We start from the raw sequence: 26,020 nt of genomic DNA on the forward strand, positions 1-26,020 counted from the left end.
ATTAATTAGGCTGTAAAAAATGGGAATGTTAAAATATTTAAGGCACAGTTGTTGCGTGACAACCTAGCCCGTTATCATTTGCTCATGGAAACAATGATGAATAAAATGTTTTATACTTGGTTTGGAGTGGAATAGAGTGTGGGCAGAAACATAAATTGGTGCCTATGCATACCGTTGTCCTGTTTCCTCTTTTCCTCCTCTTTTTTTTCGCTTCAGGCTGCCTGCTAGATTTGTCCTCTTCGTGATGTTTTATAAAGAAATTTCGGGGCGCTTTTGGGCCGGGCTGGACACCGAGCTCGGACCCCTCTCCCCGGACAGCACGCCAAATACGCATAACCTTTATTTAATTATATGTAAGTGTGAACTCGTGAATTTATGCTTAACGTGCGTGTTTATGTGTGTGTGCACGAACTTTTTTCAGTTCGTTCCTAAATTGCGCAAGCTCAACTTCCATAGGAATGGATTAAAAACGCTCGGGTCCCGCGTTCTGCTCCGCTCGCAGGTCATGCATTTTCTAATCTACAGCACCACGAGGACGCGCTGCACCTGTTTGAAAAAGGCGGCCGAGGAGGCAAAAGCATAACCAGTGTATCGAGAGAGTGGGCCCCATAGGGGGAATGGAGTAGAGCCCTGCATTTCAGCCCGGGCCCCGACTTTTTTCGCCCCCTAGGGCCGGGCTTCGGGCCAATTTTCACGTCATAGTTCAGACGCAAGACTGGGCATTGGGCCTTGGGCCCAGGGGCGTGTCTACGTGGTGGCCAGGGGTGGCACCGGCCCCCCCTGAAATTTGGCTGGTGCAGGTGCCCCCCCTACCAGATGTCTTGCGATAGGCTCGCGTGAGGACGAATCTCTCCACTCTCACTTGTTGATAATACAAGTATGTTATAATACACGATGTATTATAACATACATCGTTCCGCAAACACAACCTCCACCTATTGTAATGCATTACTTTTAAAAGTAACTTTCCCCAACACTGCCGACAAACAACAATTGTAAAGGACATAAAAATTGCAATGTGCCCTATGCTTTAGTTGTAACTGAGTAATCTTTTTTATGTCTGTTTTTGTTCAGGTTCACTGGGCTGCTACCTCAGCAGAGTTACGGGTAACGCAGACTTCGAATCTTCCCGTTTACACCCTAGAAGAAGTCACAAAGCATTGTTCCCTTGAGAGTGGTGTGTGGGTCACCTATAAAGGAGGAGTCTATGATATCACTGAATTTGTGGCCATGCACCCTGGTGGCGACAAAATACTTCTGGCTGCTGGTGGAGCTCTGGAACCTTACTGGGCGTTATATGCTGTTCATCAACAAGACCATGTTCTAGAAATCCTCTCAGAGTATAAAATTGGTGTTCTTGATACAGAGAGTTGCCAGAAGCAAGAGAGTACCATCCCTTTAGACCCTTACTCTGCGGAGCCAACACGTCACGCTGCTCTTCAGATCAACAGTCTCAAACCTTTCAATGCTGAACCACCTGCATCTATAATTTCTGATAATTATATCACCCCCTCAGTCATATTTTTTTAAGCGTAATCATCTTCCAGTGCCCAGAGTGGATCCTGAAACTTACAGGTTGGAGATCGAGGGTATCCCTGGTGGAGTAGTATCACTTAGTCTAAGTGAGCTAAAGTCTCGTTTTCCAAAACACACAATTACAGCAACGCTTCAGTGCACCGGGAACCGTCGTTCTGAGATGAACAAAGTCAAGCAAGTCAAAGGACTCAAAAGGCTACGCGTGTAGTGGGCGGGAGGAAGAGAGGTTGTGAGAGTGGACGTCTCGATAGATGGTGGGAAAACGTGGCATGTAGCCAAACTTCGCACTAGTGATCAAGAACAGCACCCTGCCCCGCCTCCTCCACCTGGAAGAGCCTGGGCTTGGAAGCTATGGGAGATAGACGTCCCAATTCCTCATAGGGCTCAGGAGTTGGAGATCATATGCAAAGCAGTGGACAGTAGTTACAACACGCAGACAGACACTGTTGCACCTATCTGGAACTTACGAGGAGTCCTTAGTAATGCGTGGCATCGAGTACAGGTAAAAGTGAGCGAGGGTTCGAAAGACCAAAAATGAACTTAATACGTGAACGTAAGGTGAACATTAACAAAGTTGTTGGAATTTTCTTGGGTGCAGGTTGGGTTGTGGCTTTGCAACTGTTTGAGCTTGTGGGTTCTTGGAAGTGCTTGAAATGGACTTTATTTTTTATGTAAGACTGGTTAATTATATTTTAACAAGCAAAAATAAATGTCTTGATGGATACTTGCAGGTGTTCAACACCAGAATACTTGGTCAAAACTGACTATAACAAACAAGGTTATCATTTGTCATTCATTTCTATCATGAAATCTCATAAGACATTTTTAGTCTAGTGACATTTATAAACATAAGACATTTATAAACACTTGGTTTAATACCATATTACACTGTTCAAAATTATATTCTGAACATCAACATGATGAAGGCCTGCATTTCCACTGACTAACGCCAACTGATTGTTACATAACCTGCCTACTAATAAGGTCTAAGAACTTTAATTTATTTTATACAGTATATATTTATTTTTTAATATATACATTTTCAATTAAAATTATTCAATCCCCAGAAACTATAACAATTTACAAATGTAAGCTTTTCTGAAGTACCAGTTTAGTGGCATATTGAATGTGATCAATATTACATTTTACAGTTCCACTTTTTTTAATACTTTAGTGTAGTGAAATGACATTTGAATGATTTAACCATTTAATTGTTATTTTAGTATTCAGTAATAGGTATTTATGCAATTTTTAATGCAATTTGTAATGTGACTCTGATTTATATTTTATGTGAATAACTACTATTAGTAAATACTCTAAGGTATGAAAATTATTTTTGTTAATCTTCTTTTGTGATTTTAAGCAGATTCCAGAATGTGCTATACTTCATGTTAAATGTTTAACTGTAGTATGTGATTTGGGAGGAAAGACAAAATAAACACTCATTAGAAGCAGTAGAAGTAGTTTTCCTAGTGGGCAGATCTGATATTGAACGTGAACAAGGCTGCTGGATAAAAACACTGTTGCTGCTGTAAGGAGCTTAATTAATATTACCATACTTGAAAATGAAATGAAAATCTGAGTACTTCAATTTAAAAATTGTGAATGTTTTCTAATGGGGTTTGAGTAAAAGCATCTGTTACTCATGTCTTTTAATGATCCATTCATTGCAGACATCAGTAAGGTCAGTGAATAATTTTATTTGATCTACACACTGTAATTGGAGGAATACAGGAAAATATGACTCAATCTCAATTCACTGCAGCACCAAATATGTGGTTGACATGATGAAAAAAACAAATGTTTACTGCACATATTCTTTACATTGCAATAGACAACTGAATGCTTGATATGTGTCACCTTTAAAGCCTCATTTCATTTACATTTCTGAATATAACTGATTAATGATGCAAAGCAGTAACTGACCTGGAAAGGAGAAAATAACTTAATACTCCTCACCCTCCTCTTCTCCTTCTCCCTCGACTGAATCTACACCCACCTCCTCATAATCTTTCTCCAGGGCTGCCATGTCTTCTCTAGCCTCAGAGAACTCGCCCTCCTCCATACCTTCACCTACGTACCAGTGCACAAAGGCACGCTTAGCGTACATCAGATCGAACTTATGATCAAGTCTGGCCCAAGCCTCCGCGATAGCAGTGGTGTTGCTTAGCATGCACACCGCTCGCTGCACCTTAGCCAAATCACCTCCAGGTACAACGGTAGGGGGCTGGTAGTTGATACCAACCTTGAAACCAGTTGGACACCAGTCCACAAACTGAATGCTGCGCTTGGTCTTTATGGTGGCAATAGCAGCATTTACATCTTTAGGTACAACATCACCACGGTACAACAGACAGCAAGCCATGTACTTGCCGTGACGTGGGTCACATTTGACCATCTGATTAGACGGCTCAAAGCAAGCATTAGTGATCTCAGACACTGAGAGCTGCTCATGGTAAGCTTTCTCAGCAGAGATCACAGGAGCGTAAGTTGCTAAAGGAAAATGGATACGTGGATACGGCACCAAGTTGGTCTGAAACTCAGTTAAGTCAACATTCAGGGCACCGTCAAATCTCAGGGAGGCGGTAATGGAGGACACGATCTGGCTAATCAGCCTATTAAGGTTGGTGTAGCTGGGACGCTCGATATCAAGGTTTCTACGGCAGATGTCATAGATGGCCTCATTGTCGACCATGAAAGCGCAGTCTGAGTGCTCGAGGGTGGTGTGGGTGGTAAGAATGGAGTTGTAGGGCTCCACCACAGCAGTAGACACCTGTGGAGCTGGGTAGATGGAGAACTCAAGCTTAGATTTCTTTCCATAATCAACAGAAAGGCGCTCCATCAGTAACGAGGTGAAGCCAGAACCAGTTCCTCCTCCAAAGCTGTGGAACACCAAGAAGCCCTGAAGTCCAGTGCACTGGTCAGCCTATGAAGAGGGGGAATGGAAAGAAACAGTAATTCAATTGTATTTAAGTTAAAACATAAATTGCTGAATGAAAACAGGCTGACTGTGATTACAAGGATGTCTTACCAGTTTGCGAATCCTGTCAAGAACCAGATCAATGATCTCTTTGCCAATAGTGTAATGGCCACGAGCGTAGTTGTTAGCTGCATCCTCCTTTCCGGTGATCAGCTGCTCAGGGTGGAAAAGCTGACGGTAAGTTCCAGTGCGAACCTCATCTGAACCGCAAAAAAGAGTGTGGAGAGAATGAAAGCTGTGAAGCTTGTGGATTAACAATAAGAGACGACTAATCAGGCAATTACTAACCAATCACAGTGGGCTCCAGATCTACAAACACGGCCCTGGGAACATGCTTGCCAGCTCCTGTCTCACTGAAAAAAGTGTTGAAGGAGTCGTCCCCTCCACCAATGGTCTTATCACTGGGCATCTGTCCATCCGGCTGAATCCCATGCTCAAGGCAGTAAAGTTCCCAGCAGGCATTGCCAATCTGGACGCCAGCTTGACCCACATGAATGGAAATACACTCACGCTGTTGCAAAGAAGAAAAGCAACAGTTTTATTACATAATAGTTAGTTGCAGACTTTTAAATCTAATATAATTTTGACTTCATTACTATGAGATACGAATGTACATACTGTGCAAGTGTGAATTGGGTGTTGCAAAAAAATTCGACACAATAACACGCCATTCTATGCTTTAAGTATAAAACTGAATATAGCCAATGAGGCAAGACATCATGTGAGCAACCATGGATGCCACCTTCCTCCGCCTCTCCTGTTTAAAAACCTCGAGCTCCACCTAGCTGTCCCTTATTTCTTGCTTAGCAACATGGGTTTACTTAAAGAACTACAAGTCATCTTACCAAATTGCAGCACTATTCACTGTATATGCAATGTAAGTTAAGTCCATACAAAGGCAGTGAACTGTATTTTCATTCTGGGTTTATAAATAATCTTTTCTCTGCTGATGAGAATAACTCTGAATTTGTTTAAAGCACTGTTACACTCATACTGCTACACTGTTACAATACTGTTTATAGTAGGCTACAACATATGTTTCCTGAGTTTAGCTGGTCAGAGCAGATGATGGCTGTCTGAAGAGTAGTGTGAACTCTCTGCTATGCCTTTAATGACCTTCAAATCCATTGCACTGTTAAATAACTGAGGCTTAATATTTGTAATGTAATGAATACCTAGATTTAAAATTGAAAATCACAAAGAGAAAGCATGTACTGAATAATAATAATAGCCTGATAACAGTTCATCAGCATCTAACAGACGAAAAGTGGTCACACATCCCGATACAAAATAGCAGAGAGTCAAACATATTCACCAGAATATTCAGCAGGAATATATCGAGCAGATGTCGTTTATTAAAACGATGACAGGTGTAGTGTTCCGCAGACCCTGTAACCTGCCTCATCTCTAGATATAGCCACTAGACTACTATTTAATAAGTATTATGTACACAACATTTAGTAGCCTATATGCTTAGATTTAGCATACGATTTCTTCATAATGACACAATTCTTGCTTAAATCATTTTATTACACGTATGCTTTCATTTGCATAGTATAGCCTAAAAATCTAATAATACAACGAGTCAGCTACTCACCATTTTCGTATACTTTGGAATGATCTGGAAACAATATTTAGCTCTACTGCGTTACTGTTGTCGACGGCGAAGAGTCGATGTAGTAACTGCGCGGAATCCTCGAGTGGCACCGCTTTTATAGAGTGACAGACAGCGTCAAAATGTGACCTACTTCATGTATGTGAATATATAGACTGCTCATTTCATTGCATCAGAACACTTGTTTCATTCAGGTTTTTTTGCATGCCGTTGATTTCTGAATAATCTCTGGGGATCATTTGAAATAGTCATTAGCTTACTTTAAAAACGAAATAAAACCGCTATGTCATTGAGTCAGTCAGTCCAAGCCCTCTTTCACACTCATAAAGATTTATTTTACAATCTGTAAATGGTGCTTGTTGAACAGTTGTTGTTTTTTCTGCAGCATTATGATGTCATGTACTGCAGCAGAATCTCAGACGGGCGGTGGCTCGTGACTAGCTGTGTGCGCCTATATGGAAATATTGTCTAGGCGGCTTATTAGGGTTTAAAACACATTATGTTTTCTGGATCACAATGATAAGGTGCGGCTGCATCAAAGCATCTAAAACTCTAAATTATTCCCTACAGTCTGTTTTGAATGTGTTATTAGAACTGTGTTCAGTAGGTTAATTGAAATTTACGGTCAAAAACACCACGAATGACATAATGTTCAAATTACATTTTAAATGATTTGTAGGATGCAGGTTTGATAAATAAAATTACACGAATGCCACTGTGTGTGGTGTTTGTGATCCAGATGTTAGTTTATGTGCATTTGAGAGATTTATTGCAACCATGAATAACCCTTTTCCACAAAGAGTAAGTAAGCAAGCAAGACTGGCGTGAAATAAAACTGTATTTTGTTTGGAATAATACATAAGATGTATTTGGTTGCGCATAAACTGAGCCCATCCCTCCTGCAGCCTGCTCTATAGCGACATCTTCTCTGCTATGAGAGCAGCAGCACATATCAGCGCCTGCAGCAGCTGAGAAAAACCACAAAATGGTGAGTGAACACTTTATTTCTTAGTTAATCTTCTGCCTTATAATGTTCATCTTATTTTGCTGTTTTGCGCTTTAATCGGAAGGTTTTGCACAGTTCTGTTGATGCTCGTCATTGTTAGAAGGGAGAGAAGAAAGACGAGCTCTGTATTTTTCATATGAGAACATTTATGATTTGAGAGCCTAAAAATACAGCTAAATAGCTATGTTATATAATTTTCAAAAACTGAATTTGGGAATATAACGGTCTGACATTTCTCATTGTATGCCATTGTTGCCTATAGTTTATTTGGATAATTATCTGAAAATGGTGTTGATATATTTTATTTTTATACAGTTATGGGTTTCATAATACAGTTTAAAAGTGTTGCAAACAACATGTTTTGTCAGTAAGTAAATATAAATTAAAATCCAGTGTGGTATGTAATCAAATATATCATCCAAAACTTACATTTTATAAAGCTCTCTCTCTCTCTCTCTCTTTTTTTTTTTTAAATGTCTTGGTACTGGGAATTGTCCTAATTTTCAGGATAAATGTTAAAGATAGAGTCATTTATCTTTCTTTTCCACAACAGCGTGAGTGTATTTCCATTCATGTGGGTCAAGCTGGCGTCCAGATTGGCAATGCCTGCTGGGAACTTTACTGCCTTGAGCATGGGATTCAGCCGGATGGACAGATGCACAGTGATAAGACCATTGGTGGAGGGGACGACTCCTTCAACACTTTTTTCAGTGAGACAGGAGCTGGCAAGCATGTTCCCAGGGCCGTGTTTGTAGATCTGGAGCCCACTGTGATTGGTTAGTAATTGCCTGATTACCAGTCTCTTATGGTTAGTCCACGAGCTTCACAGCTTTCATTCTCTCCACACTCTTTTTTGCGGTTCAGATGAGGTTCGCACTGGAACTTACCGTCAGCTTTTCCACCCTGAGCAGCTGATCACCGGAAAGGAGGATGCAGCTAACAACTACGCTCGTGGCCATTACACTATTGGCAAAGAGATCATTGATCTGGTTCTTGACAGGATTCGCAAACTGGTAAGACATCCTTGTAATCACAGTCAGCCTGTTTTCATTCAGCAATTTATGTTTTAACTTAAATACAATTGAATTACTGTTTCTTTCCATTCCCCCTCTTCATAGGCTGACCAGTGCACTGGACTTCAGGGCTTCTTGGTGTTCCACAGCTTTGGAGGAGGAACTGGTTCTGGCTTCACCTCGTTACTGATGGAGCGCCTTTCTGTTGATTATGGAAAGAAATCTAAGCTTGAGTAGTCCATCTACCCAGCTCCACAGGTGTCTACTGCTGTGGTGGAGCCCTACAACTCCATTCTTACCACCCACACCACCCTCGAGCACTCAGACTGCGCTTTCATGGTCGACAATGAGGCCATCTATGACATCTGCCGTAGAAACCTTGATATCGAGCGTCCCAGCTACACCAACCTTAATAGGCTGATAGGTCAGATTGTGTCCTCCATTACCGCCTCCCTGAGATTTGACGGTGCCCTGAATGTTGACTTAACTGAGTTTCAGACCAACTTGGTGCCGTATCCACGTATCCATTTTCCTTTAGCAACTTACGCTCCTGTGATCTCTGCTGAGAAAGCTTACCATGAGCAGCTCTCAGTGTCTGAGATCACTAATGCTTGCTTTGAGCCGTCTAATCAGATGGTCAAATGTGACCCACGTCACGGCAAGTACATGGCTTGCTGCCTGTTGTACCGTGGTGATGTTGTACCTAAAGATGTAAATGCTGCTATTGCCACCATAAAGACCAAGCGCAGCATTCAGTTTGTGGACTGGTGTCCAACTGGTTTCAAGGTTGGTATCAACTACCAGCCCCCTACCGTTGTACCTGGTGGTGATTTGGCCAAGGTGCAGCGAGCGGTGTGCATGCTAAGCAACACCACTGCTATCGCGGAGGCTTGGGCCAGACTTGATCATAAGTTCGATCTGATGTACGCTAAGCGTGCCTTTGTGCACTGGTACGTAGGTGAAGGTATGGAGGAGGGCGAGTTCTCTGAGGCTAGAGAAGACATGGCAGCCCTGGAGAAAGATTATGAGGAGGTGGGTGTAGATTCAGTCGAGGGAGAAGGAGAAGAGGAGGGTGAGGAGTATTAGATTTCCTTCATTTTCATGCATTGTCCAGAATGAAAATGAATAGCAGGTAGCCTCTAGACTGAAAATTTCACAAGCTTAAAAAATGGCAACTGACATAACAGTCTACCTACTTGGTGTTAGTTTGAATGTTAGTTTAATTTGCTGACAAATATTGTAATGAAAGCTTATTGTGGATATTCTGTGTCTCAATAAAAAGCTTAAAATAAACATTCATATGCTCTTGATCACTTTTTAAACAAAATTAAATACAGGCAACATCAACAATAAATTGACCTTTAGTTTTGCAGTTTTAAGGCATTATGAGAAATCAGTTTTTCCTTTATCTTTGGAAATAAGAGTTTGTTGGACTATGCAGAAAAACTTTCAAAACGTCCTTATATTTTCCCGTTGTTTTTAACTAACGATAAGAGCAAAAAAGTCTGCATGTCAAGCTTTTGTGAATCACAAATATTTCTGTTTCCAAATCAAAATGCACAGGTATTTATTTATTTATGTGGTATTGTTGTAAAAGCACATCACAGACAAATTTGACATTGTTACATTTGAAATTTAGAATAATATTAGAATATTATAAACATTCCCATTATCCACACACACACATACATGCATATATATATATATAATGTTTTTTGATGCTGACTTAAATAACTTTAAGTTTCTCACAGATTTTACTGAGAAACTCCAATTAAATGTGTTAGGTGGTAACAATTAAAACTTTGTAAAGACAATGAAAGATAGATATTTAAAAATTCCTGTATTTTTGGCAAGATGACACACTAATCGTCTCAGCATCAGTAATGCTAATTATACACACACACACACACACACACACAAATGCTTATTTTATGGATACCAAGTGTTTCCTTAGAAAATGTGCTTGACTAGTCTACTGTATATTTCAGTGATGATGACTTGCAAAGGGGGAAAAAAATGGAAGCTATGTATGAATTATTAATATAGGTGTACTCTTAGCAGTGAGCATACACTCTCAGAAAAAAAAAAGGTACAAAAGCTGTCACTGGGGCGGTACCTTTTCAAAAGGTAAAATTGTATATTTAGGGGTACAACAGTTTGTCACTAGGGCTCTACCCTCAAAGGGACATCTCTGTACCTTATTTACCCCTAAAATTGATCACCTCAAGGGTACAGATTACTAATCATTAAGGGTACTGTCTCAGTGACAAGCTGTTGTAACCCTAAAGGTACAATTTTTTTGTGACAGTATAAGACACTATAGGTTGTTACCAGTCAAATGAATTCAGTATCAACAAAGGTCATCTTTGCATCATGAAGCTGCATCTGAAATGGCATTTAGTGGTAATGCTATGCTAATGCTATATATATATATATATAATGGCTGAGTTATCCACAAAGATAGACGTTTTATAAACTGAAATTAAAGCACCAGAAACTTTTTATCACAACAAAGAGCAACATTTCAACCAGTAAGGTCTTTCGTTCTTAGATATTTTGACCAGTTAGGTCTTCATCTATCTTTATTGTTTCTGTCCTGTATTTAAGCCCAATATGGGCCCAGTCTAGCCCAATGGTAAGTCTGGCCGTAGATGTTATGGCAAGTCCTGGGATCATTGGATGTTTAGGAGATTCATTTTGGCTCATTTGCATTTCAATTAACTTCCATTGTTTAAAGATTAAAATGCTTCTTTCAGTCCCGTTAACATTATAAATTAAATAATTGCACACAAAGCTGTTGATTGTCAGTGTTTTGTAGCAAGAATTCACATATCAAGTGGAAAGTGTCAGAGACGTGCCCGGGTTGGGCTTGGGTGGGAGTGACTGTAAGGATGAATGATAAATACATGAAAGATGATGAGATCTGGGGCTTTGGAGACTGGGAATGTGCTGGGCTGGGCTGGGTGGAGCTCAGATCAACTGACCAGCTTCATCTATAAAAGCCGCAGTCTCACATCCTGTTGTGACTCAGCTTTGATCAAAACTGCTAGAGACAAAAAGACCAGACGAAGAGGAAGATACACTAGGTAAATCATTAAATAAAAGGTTTAAACAACGATTAGAGGCAAAACCATGAGTCACTCTACATTTCGCACCTCTTATCACCGCACTTTCGGGACGCCTGTCTATAGCCCTGTGTCCAGTCACATAGGGGGCCGCTACATCTCCTCCTCTATTCCCACCCGCTCTGTGGACTTCAGGAGCCGCTCCAGTGCTCCGGCCCCCCGTCTCTCTTATGATAAATTGGACTTCTCACTAGCAGGAGCCATCAACCAAGAGTTCCTTGCCACACGCAGCAATGAGAAAAGAGAACTACAGGAACTCAATGACCGCTTTGCCAGCTTCATAGAGAAGGTCCGGTATTTAGAGCAGCAGAACTCAAAGCTGATTCTGGAGCTGGGTCAGTACAAGGACCAGCAGCAAGGGCCATCAGGCCGCGTCAATGAGCTGTGCCAGCAGGAGATGAGAGAGATGCGCAGACAGCTGGAACTGATGGGCAAAGATCGAGACCAGATGCAGGTGGAGAGAGATAACCTGGCCGAAGATGTGGCTCTGCTCAAGCAAAGGTGCGTGTGCTGGTGTATGCTTGTATGGGATAGATTACAAATAACAAGTCCTTTAAGAAAATACAGAAAACAGTCGTTAATTTGTCATTTTTATATTACATTGTTCAATTTTATATTATATGCATTGTTTATATTTTTTAGAAAATTTCTGACCTTTAAAATGTTTGACACAGGCCAGTGTATTAGTGGATTGTTCAACCAAAATAACTACATACTTATCTTCATGTCATTGCAAACCTTTGTTCTTTGGAATTATAAAAGAAGATACTGTGAAAAATGTGTCTATGCATGGACACTGACTTCCATTGCATTGACAAAAACATTTGAAACATTCTTCAAAACATCTTCTTTCGTGTTCGGCTGAGGAAAGACGGTAATACAGGTTTGGAGTAACACAAGGGTGAGTAAATAATGAACATTTTCATTTTTTGGAAATTTTACTTTTTTTACTGTTCACTTTTTTTACTGTTGAGTATAAAAATTAAAATGGGTTTTAAGACAAAAGTTAACACTGGTAAGAGTTCAAAGTTAAATGTGCCAAAGTTAGACATTTATAATGTCTGTGGGCTCCAGTTATAATGATGTTATAACAATACCTATTATATTCTGAAAGATTAAGCTTTTGTTTATTTGTCATCATTTTAATAATAATTTTTTTTAAATTCATTTGTTTACACTGGGATACTGAACTGAAATTTTAAATATGTTCAGGATGGAATCCTATGTTTATAGAAAATATGTTTATTTTGATACAGAGGACAAAAGAAAAGATTGATTTAGTGGGGAAAATTTGCAGATATCACTTCAGATGCAATTATGGTTGAATAAATTAAGATTATATCTTTAAAAATAACAGCATGTCTACATGATGTTCATGTTATATGGGCGTGGCAGCTAATTAAAGTAACAGAGACAAAGAAACTGCAGCAGGGACCCTCCCATCATCATCATCATCATCTCTAATGCGGTTCGACTGTGTCTAATGGATGAGGCATTTATACAACTAATGCTCCATATACACACACAGCCTGTATTCAGTCTATATGAGGACATCATTTCATATGCTACTGTTCGCGTACTTTGAAACTACTCATTACTGCTTAAAACTAATTTAACCTCAGCACGCCTAGAACTTTATAAAAATTATGCTTTACGCCCATTTCATACCGAAATCGGTGCATGCGCAAATGTGCAGCCTAATTAGCTCAAGCAGCAGCAGGTCCGCGTTGTGACAGGGCTGCGCCTCAGCACTGGTAATAAAAGATGTCCAAGCAGGGGCGTTTTCTCTGACTAGAAAAGGGAGGAATCCTCAAAAAAATCGAAAGAGAAAGTAAAACAACAAGTACAAAGTATGAGATCAAACTGTGTAAAACATTATTTTTTATAGAGTGACCTTGCCTTAAAACATTAATTTATAGATCATGGACATCAAGTTTAAAATTACAGATAAATCTAATTTATTTGATTTGATTCAACCCAAAAATATTAGCCTAATTATAACCTATACATTAGGTTAGTGATAAAATGAAATTTAAGGGTTAGATGAGGTAGAAATAGCTCCCTAAGGTAACATTTGCAGGTTAGCGCTTCTTAATAGTGTACCATAGATTCTACAATGGTTTTTTTCTCTCTCATCATGCTCATTTTGCGGCCACCCTCTTTTGAAATAGTGAGAAGTTTTTTTTTTCTCGAATATTGGCACGATTGTGATATGTTGTTCAACACTACTGACACTGGCAGCCTATGCAGTTCAATAAAAATAAAGTTCAATAAAGTTATCTAAGTGACTTACATTTTAGACATGTTTTTGCTCCAACAACATCCACAACAGAACAGATTCGCGTCTCAGAGCAACACACAATTAAGACTGTTACATTTACACCTGGCCACATAAATGTGTCTCTGCAAAACGGATCCGATCTTCAATTCCCGCGCTATATGCAAATCTAACGGAGTTCACGTCAACGAAAGCAGATTTGCGCTGCATTTGATTCATCATAAGCTAATTTCAAGATCAAAGACCGCTACAGGAGAGAGAGCAGCATCAGCACTTGAAAGATAAGTTAGTCTTACTACTTTAATGAGGATGCTTGTGTGTTGAGCGTCTGCGACTTACTTTCAGTTTCATTTGCGGCAGCTTACTGAAGAGATAGCTACTCTGTTGCATTAGTGCTGTCATTAAACAACTGTCATGTCATAACACCCTCTCACACTATTATTTTAACATTTAACATTTTACATATGTGGTTTCAACAACCAGATGCAGTTACACAGTTTCATGACTAGGGCTGGGTTTTGATACAAATGTCACGATTCGATTCGATTCTCATTCACAAGCTTGCGACTCGATTCGATTCGATTACCGATTCGATTCAATATCGATTATTTGGGATATATAACAGGTACAGTAGGCTACATGCCACATTTCCTCAAGGAAGCAAAAATCTCTCAACTAATGCTGTAAAATATACACGAGAGTCAGTTGGTACTACATTATTATAATACTGAAGGTTAAAATGGACTGATTTGTTAAAATTACACTTAATGAAGTTTTTAAAATAATAAAGTTACAATTACATAATAATATTTCTACTTCAATTTTTTTTTTTTTTTTAAATATAAACATAATGGTGGCTGTCATAAAAACTTGATGGATTTATTCAAACATAAATTAAACATTGAAGAACAGTCAAATTTATAATAAATATGTTATATGGTGCATATATTTAGCAAAATGCCTCGCTCTACAGTTTATTTTTCTATCTGACTAATGAGTTTATGGTCACCGAATATGTTTGAATAGGTAAATGTGAGTTACTTGACATTGTTTACAAGACGTTATTGACGTCTTTGCGCGGCTGAAACACTGATTGAGCGATTACATGAGACAGGATACGGATTGTAAAGTTGTACTCTTTCTTTTAACTTACCTTCGGATGTTTAGTCATGTTTATTTTGTGCTGAAACTGGTATTAATGTGGAGGAGATGATTAGTTAAAGCACAATGCTTATTGCGATATATTGGATGGGAAGTGCGCTTCAATGTTCCATCCATTAACTGAAAACACGCTAGACTAATCGATTCTTGGGATTTAGGAATCGATATCGTTCGGTAAAAATGAGAATCGACGAATATCGAGTTATCGATATTTTTTTACCCAGCCCTAGTTTCATCTGGAATGCGCGATCAGATAGCTATCCGATCAGAGAATATGAAGTGACCAGGTGTAAACAGGCCCAATGAAAGCATTTCAAGTAATAGCCTGACTGACTTGCCGCCACCTACTGGTGGTTTTAGTTGGACATTTAAGTATTAATTTCAATTCATCAATCATTTCATATTTATATACTCAAAATGTTACATTTAAAACATTAATCTCATGACATTATTTATGCTGTTGCAATTGCAGTGTCTATTCAACGCATCTGAGCTGATGCAGATTCTATGCCACCTTTACAGTGCAAAAATGGATTTTACTGATACTGATTTTATTGGTAACAGCCCTATCACGACTTATTATTCAAAGAGAATGATTAAACTGATATGACATAAGAAAAGAAAATTCCCCATTTAACCGTAAACCCCCCCCTGGAAATCGATTTAAGGGGGCTGACAATTTAGGGCTTAAATAATAAGTATTCATCCGCTTCCAGTTATTTTTAGCTGTACAAAACAGCTTTTGCTGCTTGATATTGCAAATTGGTCTGTCTTACCATATTATTTTAATTTATTATCTTATTTATGAACACACTGGTTTGTAGTGCAAACAGTTTTACCGTTTACCGTTACAGTTCTCGTCTGGCCAGACGAAACCAACATGGTGTGGTTTAATTCCAGGCTGCAACACAGGTGCAGAGGACTTGTCTGGTTCCTGTGGTCTTGTGCAGATGGTCGTCGAGGTGATGAGGTCTTCGCAGGGGATCTGTCTCTGGGGCGCATCTAGTTGACATGGTCTCCGCTGACATTCAGGGCTATAGAGGTCGTCTCTATAGGTCAGGGGTGGCGAACGTCGGTCCTGGAGAGCCGCAGCCCTGCAGAGTTTTGCTTCAACCCTAATCAAACACACCTGAACAAGATAATCAAGGTCTGAAGGGTTACTAGAAAGCTACAGGCAGGTGAGTTTTAATTAGGGTTGGAGCTGAACTCTGCAGGGCTGCGGCTCTCCAGGACCGGAGTTCGCCACCCCTGCTATAGGTGCTGATCCACCATCTGGTCTGGATATGGATTGGATCCGTATGGTTACCGAGACCTCGGAATAAGAATGAAAGAGACTAATATTAGTATAGATACCATTCTTCTTACGATGTAGAGTCGGTGTTATGGGAAGTGTTCCCGGTTCCGGTTGACCTAATTAATGCAGCCTAACAATCCTTTAACGGATTTGAATTATAGAAATGCGATAGTGTAATATGTGTATGCCAAGTGAAAGAGATGGGTCTTTAATCTAGATTTAAACTGACAGAGTGTATCTGCCTCCCGGACAATGCTAGGTAGATTGTTCCAGAGTTTGGGCACTAAATAGGAAAAGGATCTGCCGCCCGCAGTTGATTTTGATATTCTAGGTATTATCAAATGGCCTTTTTAAGTTTTGAGATCGTGGCGGATGTAAAAGACAATAATGCGATATGAGCTCGCTCAAGTATTGAGGAGCTAAACCATTCAGGGCTTTATAAGTAATTAGCAAGATTTTAAAATGTCTTCGTTGTTCATTCAGGAGCCAGTGCAGAGTTGACAGAACCGGGCTAATATGCTCATACTTCCTGGTTCTAGTAAGAACTCTAGCTGCTGCATTTTGGACCAGCTGGAGTTTGTTTATTAAGTACGCAGAGCAACCACCCAGTAAAGCATTACAATAATCTAAACTTGAGTTCATGAAAGCATGAATTAACGTTTCTGCATTTGACATTGAGAGCATAGTCTAACCTTGAGGTCATGAATGCATGAATTAACGCTTAAATATGTTTTTAAGATGGAAAAATGCAGTTTTGCAAATGCAAATGCTAGAAACGTGGCTTTCAAAGGAAAGATTGCTATCAAATTGCACACCTAGGTTCCTAACTGATGACGAAGAATTAACAGAGCAGCCATCTAGTGTTAGTGCTTTAGGTTATTACATGCGGAGGTTTTTTGTCCGATAATTAACACCTGTTTTTTTTTTCCCCAGAAATTAGCAGTAGGAAATTAATAGTTATACAGTTTTTTTATATCAGCTATGCATTCCCTTTTACGAATTGGCATGTTTAGTCAATCCGCGAAGAAATATAGAGCTGAGTATCATCAGCATAACAGTGAAAGCTAACAACATGTTTCCTGATGATATCTCCTAAGGGTAACATGTAAAGCAACGGCCCTAGTACTGAGCCTTGTGGCATTCCATACTGCACTTGTGATCTATATGATTCCTCTTCATTTACTGCTACGAATTGATGATGGTCAGATAAGTATGATTTGAATCATGCCAATGCAATTCACTTAAGCCAACATAATTTTGTAGTCTATTCAAAAGAGTAGACCATTAGGGGCAGTTGTGGCCTAATGGATAGAGAGTCTGACTCATAACCCGAAGGTCACGGGTTGGAGTCTCGGTACCGGCAGGAATTGTTGGTGGGGAAGTGAATGTACGGCACTCTCTTCCACCCTCAATACCACGACTGAGGTGAGACCCTTGAGCAAGGCACCGAACCCCCAACTGCTCCCTGGGCACCGCAGCAAAAAAAAAAAAAGGCTGCCCACTGCACTGGGTGTGTGTTCACTGTGTGTGTTTGTTCTCTGCTGTGTGTGTGCACTTGGATGGGTTAAATGCAGAGCACAAATTCCGAATATGGGACACCATGCTTGGCCACACGTCACATCACATCATCATCAGAATGTTGTGGTCGATAGTGTCAAATGCAGTGCTGAGATCCAGTAGCACTAATAGAGAAATACAACCACGATCGGATGATAAGAGAAGGTAATTTGTAACTCTGCTGAGAGCAGTCTCATTACTATGATACGATCTAAATCCTGACCGGAAATCCTCACCGATTTTTCTCTAAGATGGAACATAGCTGAGAGGATACTGCCTTTTCTAGTATCTTTGACAGAAAAGGGAGCTTTGAGATCGGTTTGTAATTAACTAATTCTCTTGGATTGAAATGTTTTTTTTTTAATGAGAGGCTTAATAACAGTTTGAAGGTTTTTTGGACATATCCTAACGACATTGACAAATTAATAATATTCAGAAAAGGATCTATGACTTCTGGAAACACCTAATAGCTTAGATGGAATAGGGTCTAACCGGTTGCTGTCTATGTTGTTGTTTTATACAATTCTTCCTCTCCTATAGCAGACAATGAGTGGAACTGTTCCTCAGGGGATCTGTCTGATACGATACTGTAGCTGATGGCTGCATGGTTGTAATTGTATCTCTGATAGTATCAATTTTGAAAGTAAAGAAGTTCATCAAGTTCATTCTGCTGTGATGTTGGGAAATGTCTGTCTGTTGATGCTTTATTTTTCTTTAATTTAGCCACTGTATTGAATAAATACCTGGGGTTGTGTTGGTAGCCTATCAGTTTTTGATTTAGAAAAAAAATGTGAACACTGTCCTTAAAAATCTAAATTCCTATATAACATTATAATAAGTAGGCCTATACTATTGTACTAAAATGTTCAGCTTTAGCTCACGCATCTTAAAGCAGTGCAATCATCCAAATTACTGAATATGATTAGAATATTACACAATCATATACTTTCTAGATTTTTCTTCTTAAAAACTGTAATACACGTATTGTTCATATTCTAAGACTATGTTTTAAAGAATCACTGTAATTATGTTCGTGATGCCCATTTTTAGCTGAACCTTAAGAATAATCGTGCATTGTTGTGGTTGTTGTTAGCATATGATAACGTATCAGCATTTCTGCTTTAGTCTAGATTTAGTCTTTTCTTTGAGCAATATATTATGATACCGATAAAGCAGAAGTACTGGACTCACTCTATATGTTTGGCTTATGCTTTGAATAGATTATTAAATTTGCAATAAGAACATTTCACCCAACCGGTACTAATGTAATCTCAGATGCTTTTAAGCAAATCAGCTAATCGCTTCTCTGACTCTCTGCCAGATAAGATTTTATATTTATATTACAACCTTCGCTTCAGACATAGTCTTTAAGGACCCTCTCTCACCCATCCCAGTATCAAATAAAAGATGGATTACATGATTCTAACAGCACACTAATGTACAACTACATTTTGTCTTACTCTGGGAAAAAGTATTAAACCTTGATTTTTATTGAAGCTGACTTTTATTTTCCCATATTTATGTGCAGGTTAAATGAGGAGATGCAGAAAAGACAAGAAGCTGAGAATAATTTGACTCTCTTCCGTAAGGTAATGTGATGGAAAGTATTTTACAACATACTGTATATTTCCACTGAATGCTGTCTCTGAGGTTCTTTATTACATGTCATCCCTGCAGCACTCTAAAATGCAATGTTTTTAAAGTATATAAAACGAGATATAACAGTAGTATTAATCTGACTGTTTGTACTTGAAGGATGTGGATAATGCTACACTTGCTCGTCTGGAACTGGAGAGAAAGATTGAATCTCTGATGGATGAGATTGAGTTCCTCAAAAAGATGCATGATGAGGTGAGACACAAATATTTTATATTTATTTATTATTTATTTTTATTAAGAAATAATGAATTGGTAAATGTGAAAATCACATTCCTGTCTATGCTGAAAAAATATGGTGTAGAAACCATATCCCAAAGCTATATCAAAGCTGAATTGTTATGATAAACATGTACGTTTATAGGGATAGTATCTAAATTACATGCTGGTGTATTACCTCAAAGAAGCCGGTATTTGTGGGGGAAAAAAGTATGTAATAGGCTAATCTATCAGTAGCCAATTACTTTTTTACTAGGGATAGTTCACCCAAAAATGAACATTCTGTCATCACTTACAAAAATTGCTGAAAAAGAGGAGCTCTACCAACAGAGGAGGTGCAACCAAAAATAAAAAAGTCATGTCATTTAGAAAAGCTGCAACACTCACTCTTGATGAAATCCAACGTTAGTGGTTAAAATACATGTGAAGTTTCGGCCATTATCCAGGCCTTCATCAGACCATGCAGCTTTTCTACTAAGTATAGTTCAAATCTATTAAAGGGGTCATATGATGCTTTTTTAAAGATCATTATTTTGTGTATCTCTCTCTCTCGCTCTCTCTCTCTCGCGCTCTCTTTCTCTCTCTCTCTCGCTCGCTCTCTCTCGCGCTCTCTCTCTCTTTCTCTCGCTCTCTCTCTCGCTCGCTCGCTCGCGCACACACACACACGATGCGCAAAACTCCGCATTTGAACAGTCAATAGCAAATACTTAAACTAATAACAAAACAGTAGCTGATTCAGAAGCACCAGATTGTAATAAATAAGTCAGAATTACCTCCTCTCCTAGGTTCACGAAACGGTCTCGCATCATATGACCCCTTTAACATATTTACTGAAATATCGCTCAAGACTTACTGATATAAAAATTATAATTAACAATTATTTGGAATACTACTTGCACAATGCACATTTCTTAATATTAAGCCTAATGTGTTTTAATGTCACTATTGATGAAGATCTTTGAATAATATCGGCCTTTAAATGCAAGATATTTAAATTGTACCTGAAGTATACTTGCAATAGTTTCACTTTAGTCAAATATACTTCAGTATGTCTATAGTAGGACTTCAGCACAATTAAAGTGCAGTAAGTGCAAAATCAGTTGTTCCAATTTAGCAGACTTTAAGTAGTATATTAAAAGTACAATTGCAATGTATTTTTATTAAGTACATAAATATATAAATGTATTTGTATTATACCGGTACTTAGCATGAAATAAATGTATTTCAAATACATTTAGTATATTTATTTTTCAGTAGGGGTCCCTTTAATGATATTTAGAAAGTATATCGTGATCAAAAGATTAAGTACAATTATAGGCCCAATATACCTTTCTGTGTAATTATCAGTATAAACGAGGGGTTACATAGGTAACCTAGTTCTGTGAATGAAGTCAACACGCCACAGTATGGGTCAGCCTCGCTAAGGATGAGCTGTCAGGAGACGGTATATCAAATTAACCACGCCCCGCTTGCAATCACGGTCTATAAATACAGGTGCGATGTAGCCGGCGCTTTCTCTTTTGCCGACTAGTGACAAGTGCTCCCTGAGTGACCATATAGACCGTGATTGCAAGCGGGGCGTGGTTAATTTGATATACCGTCTCCTGACAGCTCATCCTTAGCGAGGCTGACCCATACTGTGGCGTGTTGACTTAGATGAAATAGAACTAACAATATGTAAGCATAAATTTGTTAAAAAAAAAAATTCACTGAAAGTACAGGCTCTTATTGTACACTGTAAAAAATTATTGTGATTTTTAACAGTAAAAGACTGTAAAAATGCTACAGTAAAAACCTGTTAACTGGTTAACAGTAAGTTTCCATACTATATTCGTCTGCCAGGTGTTGTTTCTCCACATTGCTGGGGGATGGCGTCTTGTAATTGGTGATTTCTTTTAGACTTTTCCACACTGATGCCGAGTCGCTTCTGAATCCGCGCTGTCTGAGCTTCACGAGCGCGCCGGCTCCCTTCCCCCGTCTGCGCGTGAAGCGCTTGATCAGCGCCACAGCTCCCACGACAACAATGTCCAGCAAAACATCAGAATAATCAAAAACCGGTGAAATATCGGGTGGTGTGTACTTCCGAATGTCCAGCAATTCGTCTCTGGTGAAACTGATTGCAGGGATATAACTAAAGACAGGACAAACTAATAAAAACAACTGCGGAGCACGCCACGGAGGCAGCCATCAGCGTCGGCGCCATCTTACTAACTGAGAAGACTTACTGACGAAGCCTAATGTCATGGCATATCAATTTTTGTTGTTGTTGACCTTTACATTTTGACCTTTTAACCTCATTATCTGTATACTGTTTTCAACAAAAAACAACAACATGCAAGCATTAAAAATAATTGTGTATTTTAAATGTGTAGGAAATTCAGGATGTACAGGTGAGTGTTCAGAGTCAGCAGATGAAGATGGAGGTGATGGAGACGTCCAGCCGGCCTGATCTGACGGCAGCACTTCGAGACATTAGAGCTCAGTATGAGAACATCGCCACCAAAAACATGCAGGAATCTGAGGAGTGGTACAAGTCCAAGGTGAGTGCCATCACGAAGAGCCACAGTGTGAGGGTGTTACTGATAATACACTGGTAAAATACCGTAAAACGTACTGATCATCTTGTGTTTTCTCTGTTAGTTTGCTGACCTGACTGATTCAGCTAAGCGCAATGCTGAGGCCATGAGACAGGCTAAGCAAGAGACCAATGACCTGAGGAGACAAATTCAAGCCCAGAACTGCGATATCGATTCTCTCAAGAGCACTGTACATACATATAATAAAATGTTTTATGCATCTTCTTTTCAAGCTGCCTAAAGCGTTGGATAAAAAATAGAAATTGATTCAGGTGTTTCGCTACTTGTGCTTTATTTGAAACCTAAACTGTCTAGTTGATGCAAGTTCTTGCTTAAGTGTTGTGTATTTCTGTTGTCATTATGTAAAACAATATACATTTATGATATTCCCTTATTTAGACAATTGTATGTGTTTGTGATGGTAGAATGAGGCTCTGCTGAGGCAGATGCGAGAAATGGAAGAGCAGTTTGCTGCAGAGGCCGGAAACGATCAGCATTCTGTGTCCCGTTTGGAAGACGAGATACGGCACCTGAAGGAGGAGATGTCACGCCACCTGCGGGAATACCAGGATCTGCTCAACGTTAAGATGGCCCTAGATATTGAGATTGCCACCTACAGGAAACTTCTGGAGGGAGAGGAAAACCGGTAAGAGTGATGCCATTGAGCCACTTTAACACGTTTCTGTGTGTAAAGTGTTTGTTTTACCTGGTAACTGATGACCTTCAAACTGCACCTTTCAGAATTGTGGTTCCTATCATGAAAATGCCTTCAATGAGTGGATACAGTGGTGGTGAGTCTGCCATAACATATAACATCATAAACATTATTATTAATATTATTATTTAACCATTAAAATAAAAATAACACTTTAGGATAAAAAAAAAAAAAAAAAAAAAAAAAAAAAAAAAAAAAGCAAGGATGAAGGTGAAGGTGAAGGTTGAAGGTGTTCAAGGAATAGTTCACTCAAAATTAAAAAGAGGGTTGTAGAATCACACACACAGACCAGCCAAGCAAGCCCTGTTGTATTATTGTTTCTTAAAGGGATAATTCACCCAAAAATTAAATTTCTGTCATTAATTACTCACCCTCGTGTCGTTCCAAACCCGTAAGACCTTCGTTCATCTTCGGAACACAAATTAAGATATTTTTGATGGAATCTGAGAGCTGTCTGACCCTGCATAGACAGCAACGCAACTGAAATGTTCCCAAGTCCAGAGACGTGTAGCAAGGAGATTGTTAAAATAATCCATGTGACATCAGTGGTTCAACCGCAATTATACGAAGCTACGAGAATACTTTTTGTGCACAAAGAAAACAAAAAATACCAGGGTGATGCGGAGGAGATGAATTGTTGAATAAAGTCGTTATTTTTTTAATTTTTCTTTTGCGCACAGAATGTATTCTTGTAGCTTTGTATAATTGCGGTTGAACCACTGATGTCACATGGATTATTTTACAGATCTCCTTGCTACGTCTCTGGACTTGGGAACATTTCAGTTGCGTTGCTGTCTATGCAGGGTCAGACAGCTCTCAGATTCCATCAAAAATATCTTAATTTGTGTTCCGAAGATGAACATGTCTTACGGGTCTTACGGGTTTGGAACGACACGAGGGTGAGTAATTAATGACAGAATTTTCATTTTTGGGTGAACTATCCCTTTAACTTTGCTCATACAATGCCATTTACATTTTGATGTTTATTTATGAATATCAATAGATTTATTGGAACCTCGTGTCGTTCCAAACCCGTAAGACCTTCGTTCATCTTCGGAACACAAATTAAGATATTTTTGATGGAATCTGAGAGCTGTCTGACCCTGCATAGACAGCAACGCAACTGAAATGTTCCCAAGTCCAGAGACGTGTAGCAAGGAGATTGTTAAAATAATCCATGTGACATCAGTGGCTCAACCGGAATTTTACAAAGCTACGAGAATACTTTTTGTGCGCAAAAGAAAAAAAAAGACTTTATTCAACAATTCGTCTCCTCCGCGTCACCCTGTAGCGTCATTTTGGAGAATATCCGCTGGACGGAAACAGCGTATGCTGTTCTGTATCAGCTGCGTCACACGGATACGCTGTTTTCGTTCAGATCAAATCACAACAACGTAGGAAACAGATCCGGCGTGACGCAGCTGACACAGAACAGCATACGCTGTTTACGTCCAGCGAATATTCTGCAGGGTCAGACAGCTCTCAGATTCCATCAAAAATATCTTAATTTGTGTTCCGAAGATGAACATGTCTTACGGGTCTTACGGGTTTGGAACGACACGAGGGTGAGTAATTAATGACAGAATTTTCATTTTTGGGTGAACTATCCCTTTAACTTTGCTCATACAATGCCATTTACATTTTGATGTTTATTTATGAATATCAATAGATTTATTGGAATAACCTTAATAAAAAAATTTAATTAATTAGAATTTGAATAACCTAAATTTACAACTGAGCTGCCTTGCCTTATTATGTAGGAAATTGTGCAGCACAAATGACCTGATAGCAGAAATGGAATAAGAATTAAATATTTTCTTCATTTTTGTATTTTTTATGTCAGAATAATCCAAGATGATCATATTTCAATGTATGTGACATCAAATAAACAAGAGCTAATTCAAAACTTTTGATTAAAATGTAATCAAAAGTAGTTCTCACCTAAAACCAATTCGATTACCTTGGAAGACATGATTAATAACACTGGAGTTGTATGTTGGGCGAACTATTCCTTTGTGTAAAAGGTCACATTTCCTTCTATCAGCTGAAACGGAATCTGTTCCAAGAAAATGAGTTAACTTTTGATTGCTACTGTAGTTGCTCACGATAATAATAATGGACAGATACAAGGGGTAAACAATTGTTTCCATGTCTCCACTCATATCATTTCATATCCTTTTACAAAACAATGCAATTATTCATCTGTGTCCATGTGTAAGGTTTTTATAGCATCTGATGTGTGATGTCTTTGAACAGATTATGGTCAGTTTTCTGATACTGGACCTGGAAAGAAAGTTGTAATCAAGACCGTTGAGATTCGGGATGGAGAGGTGAGACATTTTGATTCCAGTCTTACTGAAACAGACATCCGAGCATCCTTTAACAATAAATTGGCCAGTGAAAAACACTCTATCACTCAGTATTCTTATTGTTTAAAGTTATAGCTTGTTTGCCTTTGTTTTGTTTTTTTCCCCTTCAAATGTATATGTGTAAAATATGTAGCATATATCTGATTGATTCTTTTGCTCATTGCTCAGGTGGTGAAAGAATCTACAAAGGAAAAGAGCAGAGATGTGAAAAAAGATTCTCATGGTCAAGGAGCTTCTGAAAAAGATTAGAGTGTGCAGATAAATTAATGCTTGATGAGTTATTAATCGTGTGTTGCAATTTTAAAGGAACTGTAATAGTAAAATGTAGGCACACATGCTGTTTACAATGATGGTAGCAGTGTAGTGAATATCAGCAAATATTAGACTCAGTATTGTGTATAATATGGTGCTATTACTATATATGAGCATAAAATGACAATGCTTTAACTAATAAATCATGTATGCAGGCCTAAATAAAGTCACTAACAAGATGCCCAACAAACAAACACACTTACAGACATCAAAAACAATATTTCAGAAGTTCACGTCAATATAATCTTCAAATAAACGTGAATGTAAACAGAATTGTTTGGCTTCTTGTCCATAATGAAGTGTTTGAGCTTGAGTCTTGCCACAGGCACGGTCGGATTAAATCAGAGGATTTTTAATCTGCTCCTGAGGACCAACAGCACTGCACATTTTGTGATTCGGTTCATTAGCTCGTTAAAAGAGAGCTCTATAAACTCAAATAAGTGTGTCAGATAAGAAAGACAAACTAAATGTGCATTGCTTGGGTCCTCATAACCAGAATTGAAAACACTGACACCTCATGAGACTGAGTTTTTTTTGTTTGTTTGTTTTAAACGCTGAACCAATGGCTTATAGCATATTAATATTAATTACACAATATTTGGCATTAA

The 26,020-nt window shown here is 38.8% G+C and overlaps 4 protein-coding genes and 1 pseudogene across 4 annotated transcripts; 4 read left to right on the plus strand and 1 right to left on the minus strand.

Annotated features, from left to right (window-relative positions):
• Nucleotides 1-1,056: 1,056 nt before the first annotated feature.
• On the plus strand, nucleotides 1,057-2,322 carry LOC107730880 (sulfite oxidase-like; annotated as a pseudogene).
• An 892-nt stretch (nucleotides 2,323-3,214) lies between these two features.
• Nucleotides 3,215-6,245, minus strand: LOC107730893 (tubulin alpha chain-like). The gene is made up of 4 exons (XM_016541847.1): nucleotides 6,114-6,245; nucleotides 4,805-5,027; nucleotides 4,568-4,716; nucleotides 3,215-4,462 (listed from the first exon to the last, which is right to left on the minus strand). The coding sequence occupies exons 1-4, from the start codon at nucleotides 6,114-6,116 to the stop codon at nucleotides 3,482-3,484; spliced, it is 1,356 nt and encodes a 451-aa protein (XP_016397333.1). The 5' UTR covers nucleotides 6,117-6,245; the 3' UTR covers nucleotides 3,215-3,481.
• A 766-nt stretch (nucleotides 6,246-7,011) lies between these two features.
• On the plus strand, nucleotides 7,012-9,443 carry LOC107730894 (tubulin alpha chain-like). Its single transcript, XM_016541848.1, has 4 exons — nucleotides 7,012-7,119; nucleotides 7,691-7,913; nucleotides 8,002-8,150; nucleotides 8,256-9,443. Exons 1-4 carry the CDS (start codon nucleotides 7,117-7,119, stop codon nucleotides 8,385-8,387), a joined length of 507 nt encoding a protein of 168 aa, XP_016397334.1. The 5' UTR covers nucleotides 7,012-7,116; the 3' UTR covers nucleotides 8,388-9,443.
• On the plus strand, nucleotides 8,487-9,236 carry LOC107730881 (tubulin alpha-1 chain-like). Its single transcript, XM_016541834.1, has one exon. The coding sequence runs from the start codon at nucleotides 8,487-8,489 to the stop codon at nucleotides 9,234-9,236; it is 750 nt and encodes a 249-aa protein (XP_016397320.1).
• Nucleotides 9,444-11,194: 1,751 nt separating the features above from the next.
• LOC107730884 (plasticin) lies at nucleotides 11,195-25,365 on the plus strand. Its single transcript, XM_016541837.1, has 9 exons — nucleotides 11,195-11,776; nucleotides 19,094-19,154; nucleotides 19,321-19,416; nucleotides 21,813-21,980; nucleotides 22,081-22,206; nucleotides 22,442-22,662; nucleotides 22,758-22,807; nucleotides 24,988-25,061; nucleotides 25,269-25,365. Exons 1-9 carry the CDS (start codon nucleotides 11,283-11,285, stop codon nucleotides 25,347-25,349), a joined length of 1,371 nt encoding a protein of 456 aa, XP_016397323.1. The 5' UTR covers nucleotides 11,195-11,282; the 3' UTR covers nucleotides 25,350-25,365.
• The last annotated feature ends 655 nt before the right edge of the window (nucleotides 25,366-26,020 follow it).

Source organism: Sinocyclocheilus rhinocerous, unplaced genomic scaffold, assembly GCF_001515625.1.
Source record: "Sinocyclocheilus rhinocerous isolate Xijiao unplaced genomic scaffold, SAMN03320098_v1.1 scaffold1090, whole genome shotgun sequence".
Taxonomy (NCBI): Eukaryota; Metazoa; Chordata; class Actinopteri; order Cypriniformes; family Cyprinidae; genus Sinocyclocheilus; species Sinocyclocheilus rhinocerous.

What these genes read in the sequence shown, in the direction of transcription:
- LOC107730893 (XM_016541847.1), bottom strand. An exon ending in TCTGGAGCCCACTGTGATTG is followed by an intron (nt 4,717 to 4,804) that starts GTTAGTAATTGC and finishes TTTGCGGTTCAG; the next exon opens with ATGAGGTTCGCACTGGAACT. An exon ending in TTGACAGGATTCGCAAACTG is followed by an intron (nt 4,463 to 4,567) that starts GTAAGACATCCT and finishes CCCTCTTCATAG; the next exon opens with GCTGACCAGTGCACTGGACT.
- LOC107730894 (XM_016541848.1), top strand. An exon ending in TCTGGAGCCCACTGTGATTG is followed by an intron (nt 7,914 to 8,001) that starts GTTAGTAATTGC and finishes TTTGCGGTTCAG; the next exon opens with ATGAGGTTCGCACTGGAACT. An exon ending in TTGACAGGATTCGCAAACTG is followed by an intron (nt 8,151 to 8,255) that starts GTAAGACATCCT and finishes CCCTCTTCATAG; the next exon opens with GCTGACCAGTGCACTGGACT.
- LOC107730884 (XM_016541837.1), top strand. Translation starts at nt 11,283, where the DNA reads ATGAGTCACTCTACATTTCGCACCTCTTATCACCGCACTTTCGGGACG. An exon ending in CTGGAGGGAGAGGAAAACCG is followed by an intron (nt 22,663 to 22,757) that starts GTAAGAGTGATG and finishes TGCACCTTTCAG; the next exon opens with AATTGTGGTTCCTATCATGA. An exon ending in TTGAGATTCGGGATGGAGAG is followed by an intron (nt 25,062 to 25,268) that starts GTGAGACATTTT and finishes CTCATTGCTCAG; the next exon opens with GTGGTGAAAGAATCTACAAA.
- LOC107730881 (XM_016541834.1), top strand. Translation starts at nt 8,487, where the DNA reads ATGGTCGACAATGAGGCCATCTATGACATCTGCCGTAGAAACCTTGAT.